At 41.8% G+C, this 15245-nt stretch overlaps 1 protein-coding gene across 3 annotated transcripts in view; it reads left to right on the top strand.

Moving 5' to 3' along the window:
• samd4a (sterile alpha motif domain containing 4A) overlaps positions 1–15245 on the top strand; it is a 108326-nt gene that overhangs the window by 76434 nt on the left and 16647 nt on the right. For 2 of the 3 annotated variants that reach the window (XM_035743422.2, XM_035743421.2), the window contains one exon: positions 4818–9858. In XM_035743422.2, coding sequence (XP_035599315.1) covers positions 4818–4846 — 29 coding nt within the window. In that variant the 3' untranslated portion in view covers positions 4847–9858. Of the gene's footprint in view, positions 1–4817; positions 9859–15245 lie in introns of those variants that run through there. The other variant, XR_008121519.1, reaches the window with a different exon arrangement.

Genomic DNA, 15245 nt, shown 5'->3' with positions numbered 1-15245 from the left:
TATTGACATGCTTCCAGACGTTACCCTGTTAAGCAGTTCTGTAGATCTGAAAGGATTGGATATCCATTATGGTGAACATTTCATCAAGCCTATGACAGGGAAAGGTGGCACTATTAGCATATCGCTAATTGCCTCCAGATCTCCAAATGTGCCACAGGGGGTAAGGGTTAGGGGTTGGTGCATTGTTAACATGGGCCAACATAACTCTCTTATGGAACCCTATTCCAGTTATAGTCCACAACTTTTGACCAGTGCCGATAGAGCTCTAGGGAAAGGGGTCCATTTGGAATGTCATGAGACCCTCGACCACACACAGGAACTCCAATAATAGTATATTGTTGTATGTAATGCACCCTGGTCCATAGGACAGGCTCATTGTCCACCCTCCCTCCCAGAAGCCTGGATGGGATGAGAGAGCCAAGCCTATGAGTTCGTAGCTTCAACCCTGCAGGACACACACCAATTGATTAATGGACTGCTGAATGTAGAATTTTTTTTTGTGTGCGTTTGCTCTTCAGAATGATGTCTATCTCTAAGCTACCCAAGAAAGGGCTGAAAATAGCCCATAATAATATATGTAGCCTTAAAAATAAGGTTCATGAAATCAATAACTTGCTAACATCAGATAACATATATTTGCCTTTTCTGAGACTCGCGTAGATAATTCATTTGATGATACAGCAGTGCAATAAAAGGATATAACATTGATAGAAGAGACACATAAATGCTTATGGGGAGGTGTTGCTGTATATATTCAGGGCCATATCCCTGTCATACTTAGAGAATATCTTATGTCAAGTGTTATTGAAGTGTTGTGGTTGCAGGTTCACTTGGCATATCTAAAGCCTTTTCTTTTGTGGAGTTGCTATAGGCCACCAAGTGATAAGTCAGTATCTAAATAATAAACTCAGCACAGACGGTACGCAATTATGGTCATAGTTCTGAAAACTTATGACACTAAAGAGGCCTTTCTACTGACTGAAGGAAAGGAAAGATTCCCAGGGTCCCTGCTCATCTGCATGAACGTGCCTTGGTCATGCTGCAAGGAGGCATGAGGACTGTAGATGTGGCCAGGGCAATAAATTGCAATGCCAGTAATGTGAGATGCCTTAGACAGCGCTACAGGGAGACAGGATGGACAGCTGATCGTCCTCGTATTGGCAGACCATGTGTAACAACACCTGCACAGGATCTGTACATCCGAGCATCACACCTGCAGGACAGGTACAGGATGACAACAACTGCCCGAGTTACACCAGGAATGCACAATCCCTCCATCAGTGCTCAGCGGCAAGTGTGTCCTGTGGGCACAAATCCACCATCACAGGGCCAGACAGGACTGGCAAAAAGTGCTCTTCGCTGACGAGTCGTAGTCTTGTCTCACCAGGGGTGATAGTCGGATTTGCGTTTATCTTCGAAGGAATGAGCGTTACACCGAGGCCTGTACTCTGGAGCGGGATTGATTTGGAGGTGGAGGGTCTGTCATGGTCTGGGGCAGTGTGGCACAGCATCATCAGACTGAGCTTGTTGTCATTGCTGGCAATCTCAGCACTGTGCGTTACAGGAAGACATCCTCCTCCCTCATGTGGTACCCTTCCTACAGGAACTTGCAGGTGCCTTGGTGGAAGAGTGGGGTAACATCTCACAGCAAGAACTGGCAAATCTGGTGCAGTCCATGAGGAGGAGATGCACTGCAGTACTTAATGCAGCTGGTGGCCACATCAGATACTGACTGTTACTTTGATTTTGACCCCCTCTTTGTTCAGGGACACATTATTCCATTTCTGTTAGTCACATGTCTGTGGAACTTGTTCAGTTTATGTCTGTTGTTGAATCTTTTATGTTCATACAAATATTTACACATTTTAAGTTTGCTGAAAATAAATGCAGTTGACAGTGTGAGGATATTTATTTTTTTGCTGAGTTTGTGTGAAATGCTTGATAAGTGAATGTGATGTAAACAGAGGTCTGCTTTCTTGGGGACCGGAATATTGACTGGTTTTCATCAAGTTGTCCGCTCAAGAGAAAGCTTCTCACTGTAACCAGTGCCTGTAATCTGGTTCAGGTTATTAATCAACCTACCAGGATGTTTACAAACACTACAGGAACAAGATCGTCCACATTTTTACTAATACTGTAGAACTTTGTTCTAAAGCTGTATCCGTAGTGGCTATATCCAGGAAAGACAAAGTTCCAATAGCTGGGCCTAAAATAGTGTATAAGAGATCATACAAAAGATTTTGCAGTGATTCCTATGTGGATGATGTTATAAAAAGGTATTGGTCTGATGTGTTTAATGGGGAGCATCCAGATGCTGCACTTGATGGATTTATGAAATTGCTTCTTCCAATTATTGTTAAACATGCACATGTTAAGAAACTGACTGTTAAACCTGTTCAGGCTTCATGGATTGATGAGGAATTGAACAATTGTATTGTTGAAAGAGATGGGGCAAAAGGAGTGGCTAATATGTCTGGCTGCACATCTGACTGGCTTACATACTGCAAATTGAGAAATGATGTGACTAAACTCAACAAGAATAAACTGTATTATGAAGCCAAGATCAATGATATAAAGAATTATGGAAAACAACTTGAGTAGTTTAAATGGATTATGGGCAGAAAGACAAATTCAACTCTTTCATCGAATCAGATTGCTTATTCATCACACAACCATTTGATGTTGCCACTTATTTTAATGATTACTTAATTGGCAAAGTGGGCAAACTTAGGCAGGAAATGCCAACAATAAACATACAAATTATGAAATAAAAGCATTGCAAGTTTGAATTTTGTAAAGTCCGTGTGGGAGAGGTGGGGAAATGATTTATCGATCAATACTGACAATCCTGGCATTGACAACTTCGATGGAAAGCGACTGAGGATGGTAGCTGACTATTGCCAGTCCTTTATGTCATATCTTTAATCTGAGCCTAGAGGAAAGTCTTTGTCCTCAGGCCTGGAGGGAAGACAAAGTAATTCCACTACCTAAGAGTAGTAAAGTGGCCTTTATTGGTTCTAACAGCAGACCTATAAGCTTGCTGCCAGCTCTTAACAAACTGTTGGGAAAAAATGTGTTTGACCAAATACAATTCTATTTCTCTGTAAACAAATTAACAACAGACTTTCAGCATGCTTATAGAGTTGGGCACTCAACATGCACTCAGCACTGACACAAATGACTGATGATTGGGGAGCTATGTTGTTAGATTTCAATACAGCCTTTGATATTATTGACCATAACCTATTGTTGAGAACGTGTTATGGCTTTTCAATCTCTGCCATATTGTGGATTTAGAGCTATCTATCTAATATAACTCTTAGGGTTTACTTTAATGGTAGCTTCTCTAATGTCAAACCTGTAAAGCGTGGTGTAACGCAGGGCAGTGCTCTCGGCCCTCTACTCTTTTTCACCAATGACCTGCCACTGGCATTAAACACAGCATGTGTGTCCATGTATGCTGATGATTCAACCAGCAACCACCGCTAATGCAGCCACTGCATTAGCGGTGGCCAAAGGGTTGCAGCCAAAGGGTTGCAGTCTGTTTTGGAATAGGTGGTCAGTCATAAACTGGTCTTGAACATCTCTAAAACTAAGAGCATTGTATTTGGTACAAATCATTCCTTAAGTTCTAGACCTCTGAATCTAGTAATAAATGGTGTGGCTGTTGAACAAGTTGTGGAGACTAAATTACTTGGTGATACTTTAGATTGTAAACTGTCATGGTCAAAACGTATAGATTCAATGGTTGTAAAGATGGGGAGAAGTCTGGCCGTAATATATTATATATATATTACCTTTATTTTACTAGACAAGTCAGTTAAGAAAATTCTTATTTTCAATGACGGCCTAGGAGAACGACAGATTTGTACCTTGTCAGCTCGGGGATTCGAACTTGCACCCTTTCGGTTAGTAGTCCAACGCTCTAACCATTTGCAGCCCCAAGAGATGCTCTGCTTTTTTGACACCACACTCCAAAAAGCAAGGTCTGCGGGCTCTAGTTTTAGTCGTGTGGTCCAGTGCTGCAAGGAAAGACCTAGTTAAAAGCTGCAGCTGGCCCAGAACAGCACGTACTGCTCTTCATTGTAATCAGAGGACTGATTATAAATATGCATGCCTGTCTCTCTTGGCTAAGAGTTGAGGCGAGACAGACTGCATCACTTATTTTTATAAGAGACATTAAATCCCAAATAGTTTGTATAGTCAACTTACACAGTTCTGACACACACCTATCCCACCAGACATGCCACCAGGGTACTTTTCACAGTCCCCAAATCCAGAATATAGTCAAGAAAGCGTACAGTATTATATAGAGCCCTTATTGCATGGAACTTCCTTCCATCTCATTTTGCTCAAATAAACGGCAAACCTTGTTTCAAAAAACAGATAAAGCAACACCTCGTGGCACAACGCCTCTCCCCTATTATTTGACCTAGATAGTTTGTGTGTATGTATTAATATGTAGAGACTACATGTGCCTTAAAAAAAATGTATGTAGTTCTGTCCTTGGTGTTTTTGTCTGTTGATATTATGTATTATGTTTCATGTTTTGTGTGGAGCCCAGGAAGAGTAGCTGCTGCTTTTGCAATAAAATACAAATGACCAAAATAACAATACATAGGATTTATATAGGGCTCCGGTCAAAGGTAGTGCACTATGTAGGGAATAGGGTGTCATTTAGGACATAACCCAGGTCCTCTTTGTTTGTCCAGCTAGGCCAGATGCAACAGTTTTTTGTTTTGAAACATTCTGTCTGTATTTGTCCAGTTATTCCTATCTGATGGTTTGTCCTATGTCCCTCCCTCCTGTGTGTCTAGATGGAGTTGACCGCACATCCACCATCTGAGAGTAGGACCTGAAGGAGACCCGGGGACATCTGGTCCCACACACACACACCACACACACACACACACACACACCACAGCCAACGAGAGAGGTCAACCAGGGTGGTTGCTGGGCTGCAAATCATGCCACGGCGAGCCAATCCGCAAAAACTGCTAACAAACGGCTAACGCAGTAGCACATTGGCATGTTACCATCACAACAAAACACGGCTACGCCCCCAGCACACTCATAAGTACCTGGGCTTCAGTGATGGATGAGAAATGCAGTGCAAACTCCTTTCCCCACCCAGTATAACTACCCACAACAGTGCCGGGGGAGTGCCCTCTGCTGAGCTGGGGGAGATATAGCAACGCTGGGGGTCAGCATCGGCCAACAACCGATTGGCAGACCCTGGACCCATTTGAAGGGGGAGTAGTGCATTATAGGTACTGTAGTATATCATGCTATAAGAGTCAAGACTGTAGACTTTCCTTCTCCGTCCCCAGACCAGTAAGGGAGTTCCCACACCAGTTCGCACCAGTCAGCATTTCTACCGGTCGTACCATATGACGTCTCACTGAGTCAAAAACAAACACAAGACAAGTAAGTAAATAATCAAAGTGGGACACATTGTGAGAGAAGCCTCGGCATTCATCTCACTGTTTGGGAGAGTTTTAGGGAGGACGTTTTTCCAAAAGACCCCTATGCTTCTGTATAGGTGACAGAAAAAAAGCATTTTTACATGTATGTATTGTTTACATATGATGTTACTATGGTACCGAAACATTTATACATTTCAGCTATGAATGTTATCTCTTATATTTTATTTTTTTAAATACATTTTGGGAAAGTAGTAGCATACTACCGTACTAGTCGCTTAATAGACTAACGTCCCACAGTAGCTATCATAGTTTACATCCAACATTATCATAGTTTTTTTTGCTTGTTGTTTCTTTCTTTCGCTTACCAGCAGCCAAGCTGTGTGAAAATGAAAACGCTAAAAGGAGAGCGGGATGAAGTGGAAGTGTGTAGAAGGAAAAACAGAGAAATGAGAAGAGATGGGAGGAGGGGAAATAAAAGTGGGGAGACACAGGATGGTCTGTGCCAAGTGATTTAGAAGGAGAAGAGGACGTTAGTGATGATGGATCCATGTCAGAGGCAGGGACTTTGATTTGAAACAACAGAAATTGTGTAGTAGTAGCGTTGTGAAGTTCTGGGTAAATGTTATAGACAGGCCAATATATATATAATCTTTTAGAATTCTTTAATCTTTGTCCCTGCAGACTATGCATTGCAAGTTTATGCTGTTAATTTGCTTGGGCTGTGTCTGGATTTGGGAGTGAGGTTTCTTTAACAGGTGCACAATGTTGTGTGACCTATTCTCTAATTAGGGCTAGTCAGTGTGGGTCAGTAGTATTTTCAATGTGTATCATTGTGAAATAGAATGAGGATTACATGTGTGTTTTCAGTCCAGGGTAGGTACTATAGCGTTGTATGCTATATGCTCTCATTTTACTAGGAAGTAAGAGATGGTCAAAGATGTTTTGAATCGAGGAGAAAAGATGTACACAGAGGACAGGAGAATCAGGAAGTAGCTTTGGCAGATGTAAACCAGGAGGTTGCTGAGGAGGTCTCCTTTCCCTCAAGCAGCATAGAAACACCAACCCATGAAGGGTTTAAAAATAGTTTAAATTCCCAAGAATACTCTCTTTTTAGTACTTACCTCCACCTAGTGGCAAAATGCAGTTAGACAGCCAGGCACTTGGAATTAGGCTTTTTATACTTCAATTTCTTGTTTGTTTTTTTGTCTTGATATTTGTCTTAACCCTAACCCTTGGTTCATTGTTGTCTGCATGACATGCTATAAGGGTAGGTTCATGGTAAAATAAGCTCTTTAAAGCTGAATTAGGCTCTGTTTTTATTAGCCACTGTCATCCTGTAAGTGGGTGTTTTATGCATGGAAGATCACGCTAATGTATTGTGCCTGAATGGGCATCCTGATTTGGTGTGGTGTTTTGTGAGGGTTTTTGCGCAACTTTTTGGGTTAGTTTATTTTTGAATTCTTGTGTGTCTCGTTTTCTTGTTCTGCACTTGGTGTTGTGATGTTTTACTACAGCTAATCCATCAATAACAATGCCAATAGGTGCAGTAATAGAAATGGCAAGTATGTGCAATAGACGTTCATCAGTGGGGAGAGGCAAGTGGTTTGGAGAGGAAAGGTTAAGAGTTTTGTAGTTCAGAAAAAGGGACTTGACTTATTGTGGAGGTGAACTTGTAGTGAGATGAAACCAGCTTCATGCCAAATGCACCGTTGCTCGGCAATGGAGAACGAGAACACCACTTCCTCTGCCAAAGTAACTACAGCCCACTCTCAAGTGCGCATTGAACTTAAGCTCTCAGACTGAGCCATCTTGTCATAAAGTAGGGTTGACCCCAGTCAAACCTTTAACCTGTTATTGTCAAAATGTCATTGATGCTTGTAGTAATGTTTCATAGTCAGTCAAATATCACTGCTTCAGGAAGTGTGCTCACTAAAAATGCATGGCCTTAAATGGGACGGTGACAGGAAAATTCAATAAAGCATGAATTGGCATGGACCCTTTGGCACGGTTTGGTTTAGTGGCAGCATTACAGTATTGGTATACTGATGCAACATGCATCAGTGGATATACAGTACATGGTAGTTAGATCCACTTGCCACTGCCACATAAATTGATACTATTAGCAGATTCAAATTATTTATTATTTTTTTTCTATTGTTGCAGAGGTGATTTATTGTATTCATTTAGATGTATTATTTAAAGTACCACATGTATTAACTTGCTATGGCTGGTGACCATAAGTACATCTCAAATATTAACATAGTTATTTTTGTTTTGAACTACAGTATAATCGCACATTTTTATATTTAATAGTGGAGTAGAGAGACACTCTGTGTCTTGTTTTGGATTCGTTTTTTTTTCTTCTGACTGACGGTTTGGGAACGCTTGTTATCCTGGTTGGCCAAATGTCTGAACGTGGCCACCAGCAGAACAAACATGATAGGGGGCGACGACCCTTTTGAAATATTGCCAAATAGAACAGGCCACGGTAACCCTTGATAGACTGAGATGGAGAGTCATCTGGGGTTATTTCTGTGGGATAAGGCCCTTTACTACTTTGGTCCACTTCGGCTATGAGCATCGGAGGTCCAGGGATAGCCCTTTGGGAATGGGTAACCAGTGCTTACCAAGCTAACCACCATCTGCATGGCTAGTGATGACATCACAGTGGATGGCTAAGATATGTAGCCTATCCAAAAGACTGGCAACAACTGCAGGGCAGAGGGTAGCACATTCTAGGGTGGGACTTACACACTCACTACTGCCCATGAGGTTATGTGAATGTAGTGTACACTACAGTATGTAGTGAGCGATGGAGCAGAGGGAGTAAACAGAAGAGCTGTGAATGTCATTGATATATTACTGCAACTGCGTGTGTGAAGTAGCCAGATGACGAGTAGATCGGACTTTGACTCCTCCGGAAGCTGTTCACCTTATGTAACACAAAAAAAAGGGGGTTTTATTTGTATTTTCCAAAGCGCATCCAACCCCGATGAGGCTGGGATGAGAGAGATCCTCTGTACACACTGCAGTATTAACAGTTCGATGATAACCTTGATATTCCAAATATATTATTATTTAATGGTTTTTTTACTGACATTTTTGTTGGTCATAGACACTCTGCACATTAGTCAAATATCGCATCATTATTCGATGGCGAGACTTTTTTTTTTTTTTTTGTAAACTCGAAGGCACCCATACTGTAACAAAAGTTCTACAGCTTTACTGTGCTCTGTTTGTTTTCTTTTTGTTATCAAAGAGCCGATGTCCTGTATTGACTGCAGGCTTACAAATATATTTGAAAAAATATTATCCTATGTTTAAGAAAAAACTCAAAAGCTCCCCAAAAAAAGGTAATTTATATTATAGAAATGCACGAGGCTGGGAAGGCAGTTCATTTTTTTTTTACTCAACATTTACCCAAAATGTAAATGTGTTGACAGTCAAAATGGTGGCATCCTCCAAACTGCATACTAGGTCCTCTAGGACATTTTAAAATGTATCTTTTGGCGTCACGTTGTAGACAAAAACAATATGGAACACTTCTTTCTGGCCTCGTGTTGTCAGTGTATTTTTTTTGTTTCTGTAGGTACTTTTCAATGCTGATATGAAGTTAGGAATTATACCTGTCTGTACAACAAACAGATGTATATGTTTTGTGTGTGTTTGCACGTGTGTCTTGTTGTAACTGTAAAATACTTATTCTCAAATGTACCAGAAATGCTGCGACTTGGCATGGCCCAATCAAAAGAAGGCTGTAGTTTTTCTTCCTTTGTTCAGGCATCGGAGGATCACTGCCTCTCAGCTGTATGTGTGTGTTATACAGTATCAAGGGATTGTATGGTCACTATGCCCACAGTTCAGTAACACATGAGGGCTGACATTCAAAGAGACCTGAGGTCCACTGTACACTACATAGATCAGTCTCTCTGTAGAGCCAGCCATTTAGAACTGGGCCAGTATTTAAAAAGAGTCTGAGTAGTCGTGCTTTTTACATGCCTTCTAGATCATAATGATAAAAATTATATGGACAGGGGGGGACCTGATCCCAGAGTTACTTTTTTAATTCGGGCCCTGACGCCATGCCAAAAGCCTGTCTCAGGTTCTGTGTTCCTGTAGCTACTTGCCTCGGGCAGGGTTTGGGTCTGGCTTGTGAGAGGAAGTGTGGATGCTCATCTGTTCTAAATGGATCTATGGATCTCTTGTGTAAATGTATGTATTTTCATTTTTGTCTATGAGAGATTGTGGTTGCTGTCTATTCAGAATGGGAGCGCTGCGAGTGAGTGAGCGAAAGATACTGAATGAATCGACTGAATGCTTTGTTTTGTGGGGTCTGTGTTCAAATGCTTGACATCTTTATTATAACCACAGACAAAAATGTATTAAAGAAAAACTTTGTGGATAAAAAGTTTTTTTTAAAATTCCAATGAAAGGGTCATGTCTTGTATTCTGGGAGGCCACACAATAGCAGGATATGATTCTACTGGCTACTCCTCCAAAAAGCACACCAATCAGAGGAACTGAAGCACTTTCATAAAACCTGTTGCCAAGAGGCAGGCTCCAGTCAAGGAGGGTACCGCCTTGTTTCACAAAACCAGCTAAAATAAAGTTGTCAACCCCCATTTTGTAACCCCAATGCAAGTGCACACTATGTGAGGTCCGGCCACCCGACACCCTGCTCGCTCGACCCTCTCCTCCCTTCCTCAGACCATCTCTGGAGACCATCTCACTTCCCTCAACTCATCCCTGAGCACTGGCTGTGTTCCCTCAGACTTCAAAGTTGCCAGAGTCACTCCCCTCCTCAAGAAACCAACACTCGACAACTCTGACATCAGAAATTACAGACTGGTATCCCTTTTCTTTCCAAAACACTTGAGCGTGCAGTCTCTGACCAACTCTCTCGCTATCTCTCAGAACGATCTTCTTAACCCTAACCAGTCAGGCTTCAAGATGGGTCACTGCTCTTCTCTGTGTCACGGAGACTCTCCACACTGCCAAAGCTGACTCTCTCGTCTGTTCTCATCCTCCAAGATCTATCTGCTTCCTTCACCACTGTGAACCGTCAGATCCTCCTCTCCACCCTCTCAGGGCTGGGCGTCTCAGCCTCTGCACTCTTGGATTGCATCCTACCTGGCAGGCCGCTCCTGCCAGGCATTGTAGGGAGGATCTGTGTCTGCACCACGTACTGTACTCACAACTGGTGTCCCCCAGGGCTCGTTTCTAGGCCCTTCTCTCTATACACAAAGCTATTCTGCTCAGTCATATCCCCACCAGGTCTCTCTCATGATTGCTATGCGGATGAGACTCAACTACTTCTCTCCTTCCCCCATTCTAACACCCATGTGGCGACACGCATCTCTGCTTGCCTGGCAGATATCTCAGTTTGGATGTCGGCCCACCACCTCAAACTCAGCCTCGACAAGATGGGGCGGCAGGGTAGCCTAGTGGTTAGAGTGTTGGACTAGTAACCGGAAAGTTGCAAGTTCAAACCCCCGAGCTGACATGAAAATAAGAATTTGTTCTTAACTGACTTGCCTAGTTGAATAAAGGTAAAATAAAAAACAAAATAAAAAAAGATGGCGCTGCTCTTCCGCCAGGGTAAGGCCTGCCCGCTCAAAGACCTCTCCATCATTATTGACAATTCCAGTGTCCCCCTCCCAGAGTACAAAGAACCTTGGCTTGACCCTGGACAACACCCACTCTGTTCTGCCACCTCTGGTCTCTTGGCAGCTCCCGCTCAGCCCAGTCCAAGCTCTTCTCTGTCCTGTCACCAGCTTCCCCCTGAAGCTAGGACAGCAGAGTCCCTGCCCATCATCTGAAAGCATCTGAAATAATCCCACAGCACCCCCTTCTCACCCTGGCCCCTCCCTAAATAAATAATGCCTAACACTCTGGGGGTTTCACCCCCCCCCCTACTAGCTCTGACTTTGATAGCTATTTTGAGGAAAATGTACTTATGTACATTATGTTCCACCTAACTATTTTAAGATGAATGCACTAAGTCACTCTGGATAAGAGTGTCTGCTAAATGACAAATGCAGATCTGGGTGTCCTTAATACTAGGTTCATAACCAAGCGGGAAGGTGTTAATTACCAGTTGTGAAGTTGTTTTGAACTGGGAAATACCATCAAACATGGAGGTCATAAGAAGGCAAATGATTGTTTTGCTCTTTTGCCCATATCCAGAGCTGCTTTCACTTAAATCAAAAGGAAGATAAATTTTGTATCAATAATTTGTATTTTGTTCCACAACTGCTGAAGCTGCTGCCATCTGCTTTCTTTTTGTTGACAATTTAGAGGGGCAAGTAAGCATGGGGATGATAGACAAGTTTACCACTAGTGGCGTGGCGGTGCGTTCAAGCGGATTTTTCCCAGTCGTATGCTGGTATATGGTGCCAACATTCTGCGATCAATCAGGTATTTTAAATAATCTACACTTTAACTGTGGGCACAATCAGAAAGTAGAACGGGACATATGTTAGTGCCAGGTATAAACAGGCTTTTACAAAGAAGAGCACAATAGCCAGGTTCATAGTTCTTACACATTTAATTATTTAAAACACTTTCAAATGACCACAGTAAGAAGTGTAACCTAAATGAGAAGGAGCCCAAAGTACAGGTCCTCCTAAAGAAGACCACAGAGACAATGTAGGAGCTGTCTGACTAGCACGCACCTTCTCCCACCCCTGACAGATACAACCCCAATGGCCAAATCAGATTGGTTAAAACCTATTAATTTCAGAGTATTATATATTTCCAATAAATATATAACTATAACACTTGCATCTCACATAACGTCCATCCTTCTTTAAAGTATTTATCGTAACGTTTCCATCCACCGTTTGAGAGTAAAGTCATACTGTATGAAAATAACAACAGGTGTGATGGAAAGTATCGGTATTAATGTCGAACATTTGTTCATGGTGGGATCATTTTGTCGCTAAAAAAAAGAAATTATGCGACAAATGCGGTGGAAAGCCTTTATGTGCAAATATTTATTTTTTTAAACCATATCGAAGTAAACTTGAGACATGCGATGACATCTGGTGTACTACGACATGGAAAAACATTTGAGTTTATAGGCAGATTAAATCGTTTTGATGAACTTTCATGACGGTTGTGATGGGATGGACAATGATGAGCTTCATGCACATGCCCATCAAGAGTTTTATTTGAATGCTGGCTACATGAACAAAACTTGTCTGCCAATTAACAAATAAAAATGCTATTGCTCTTATCCATATTGCATCATATAACCTACCCTGTCCACGTTGTCAGCGAACTCTTCTAGACCGGAGAGCATGCCAGTGTTGCCAACTAAATTTCAGGGTAAATTTGCTAGAGGCAGGTTGATTTGTTGCTAAATGACGTTGTGTAGTCATTGCTTGAACGTAAAACTGCATCATTACGTAGAATACGCAAAAACGTTACTCAAATTGACTGGCCATCTCGGCAAAAAAAATATGATTTGTTCAGTTCCAGACTCAGACTATTTTCTGTACAATTTTGATTGAGACATGTTGATTGATGTTGTAAGTTCTGTTCAAGATCAAACATTCGTGACCAACTATATTAATTGGGTTTGGCTCGTCGAACCCGTACTACACTGCTGCTGCAGTCGGCCAACAATGATTTGCAATTGGCTGAAATTGCTGCTGCTGCTGCCTGTGCACGAGCTGAGCGTCTGCTGCACATTTGCAGCCAGGCATGTGTGTTGTGACTAAGTGTGTGACAGAGAAAACAGTTTTTGTGTCATTTAGAGGGAAAATGCGTGCATTTTCAAAAGTTGCTAAAAGTTCCAAATACATTTTTAAAGGTAGCTAAATTTGTTAAGTGCTGGTTGGAAAAGAAAGTTGCCAGGTTCCTCTGGTAAATTGCTCAATCGATCATCACTGGAGCATGCGCCAAAACCAGAAGGCGCATATTGGTTATTAACGCAACAGTTTGTGACAAAACCATCAGTAGAGAGTTACAAATGAAATGGTACATGGGAATTTAAACGCCAAAGTTATTTTAATGTGCACGGTCATCACGCACAGCTTTTTACATTTATTATCTACAACAAGTCAATTTCTTGGAAACATCTCTGCTGTGATTTTTGAATATTCACATAAAAATATTTCGCCAATTGGATGGAAACCTAGCTACTGAACATTTTTCAAATTTTACTATATTTTAATATCCCTGCTGAAGAGAGAATAGCCTAATATTAGAGAATGCACTCACAGATATGCAAATGCAACATACAGTATACGTGACATTGCACTGTAATCAAATGCAGCATATTTTGACACTTAAGAAGTCTAATAGAAATCTGCAACATTTATACACTGACATACATAGATATATTCAGAGTTGACATTATAAGGTTAACAGAGGTGATGTGTTCCTTTACCAAGAGGTGAGACTCCTACCTCTAGTCTCTTCGAATTCATCGGGTGGAAGTGAATTCTCCTCCCCAAAAAAAGTAAGGCTTCTCAAAATAGAGGTCAGCGGAATATATACTGGGCTGGCCCTCAACAATTTTAGAAAATACACTTATAGATTACACACAAAATTAAAAACGCACACAGACCTACATGACTTACAGATACGAAGCTAGTGGTGCCCAATAGAGACCCAAACTGAATTCTGAAATGCACACTTGTGGGATACAGAGAGAGCCACATTTGTCAATCTGTACCTTTTGCGCTATTGTGATACCTACAATAGTGTGACTATTGGCGAATAATGTACAGTGTCCATATAAGGCCAGCCTCTGACAACTCCTCCTGACCGGGCTTGTCCTATTATGGACACCGTTTGGTGCCATCTAAATCATCCTTCATTGCACTATCCAGTTATTGTAACTGCACCTTTGGAAACTTTGGTCACAGCAATCAAAACTAACAGCAACATTACATCACATCATTTGAACTCCAGTTAACATGTTCATTAACCCATCATTGTTGGTTTCCTGAAGTTGAAGGGTGCAGTATACAGTACCTGGAGCAGTAGCTACCAAATTTGTATGAGTGTATGTTGCTCCCCCTTTGTGTATTAGTTAATGACAAGTACAGTAGACCGGGACTGGTCCTTCTGATAGGCTGCCAGATAGACCTAAGAGTTAATTGTTTGACGAATGGGTTTGAAGCATTTGGCTTGAGCGGGAATATGATGCCATGTGAAAAGGGCACTTACCACACTTGAATAGGTTTGGTATAAGGCAAGATTAAATACATATGATTATAGTAATCCGTAAATTGACATTTAAAGGCAATGTTCCTGCTTTATAGCGGAGACGACATTCACGGTAAACACTGCATACAATGAGTGTAAAAAAATTAAGAACACCTTCCTATTGAGTTTGAGTTTATTTTTATGGGACAGTGCACATTGATCAACGTTTCTGTAAAAGTGCCGGTTTTAGCCAACTGGCTAATTTTCAACCGCAGTCCCTGGGCAGGTTTTTAAAAACAATTACAATACAGACAGTCAATGAGCAGTGAGCACACGCAGAGCGAGTTGAGTTGAGTGCACCCCCCTCCCTCAGAACAGCCTTAATTCGTCAGGGCATGACTCTACAAGGTGTCGAAAGCATTCCACAGGGATGCTGGCCCATGTTGACTCCAATGCTTCCCACAGTTGTGTCAAGTTGTCTGGATGTCCTTTGGGTGGTGGACCATTCTTAGAACTGTCAAGCGTGAAAAGCCCAGCAGCGTTGTCGTTCTTGACACAACAAAACCGGTGTGCCTGGCACCTACTGCCATACCCTGTTCAAAGGCACTTAAATCTTGTCTTGCCCATTCAATGTCTGAATGCCACACATTCTCAATTGTC

The sequence above is a fragment of the Oncorhynchus keta genome, unplaced genomic scaffold (assembly GCF_023373465.1).
Source record: "Oncorhynchus keta strain PuntledgeMale-10-30-2019 unplaced genomic scaffold, Oket_V2 Un_contig_5916_pilon_pilon, whole genome shotgun sequence".
Classification (NCBI taxonomy): domain Eukaryota; kingdom Metazoa; phylum Chordata; class Actinopteri; order Salmoniformes; family Salmonidae; genus Oncorhynchus; species Oncorhynchus keta.
Note: the sequence above shows the minus strand (reverse complement) of the source record. Positions and strands in the feature narration are given on the sequence as shown.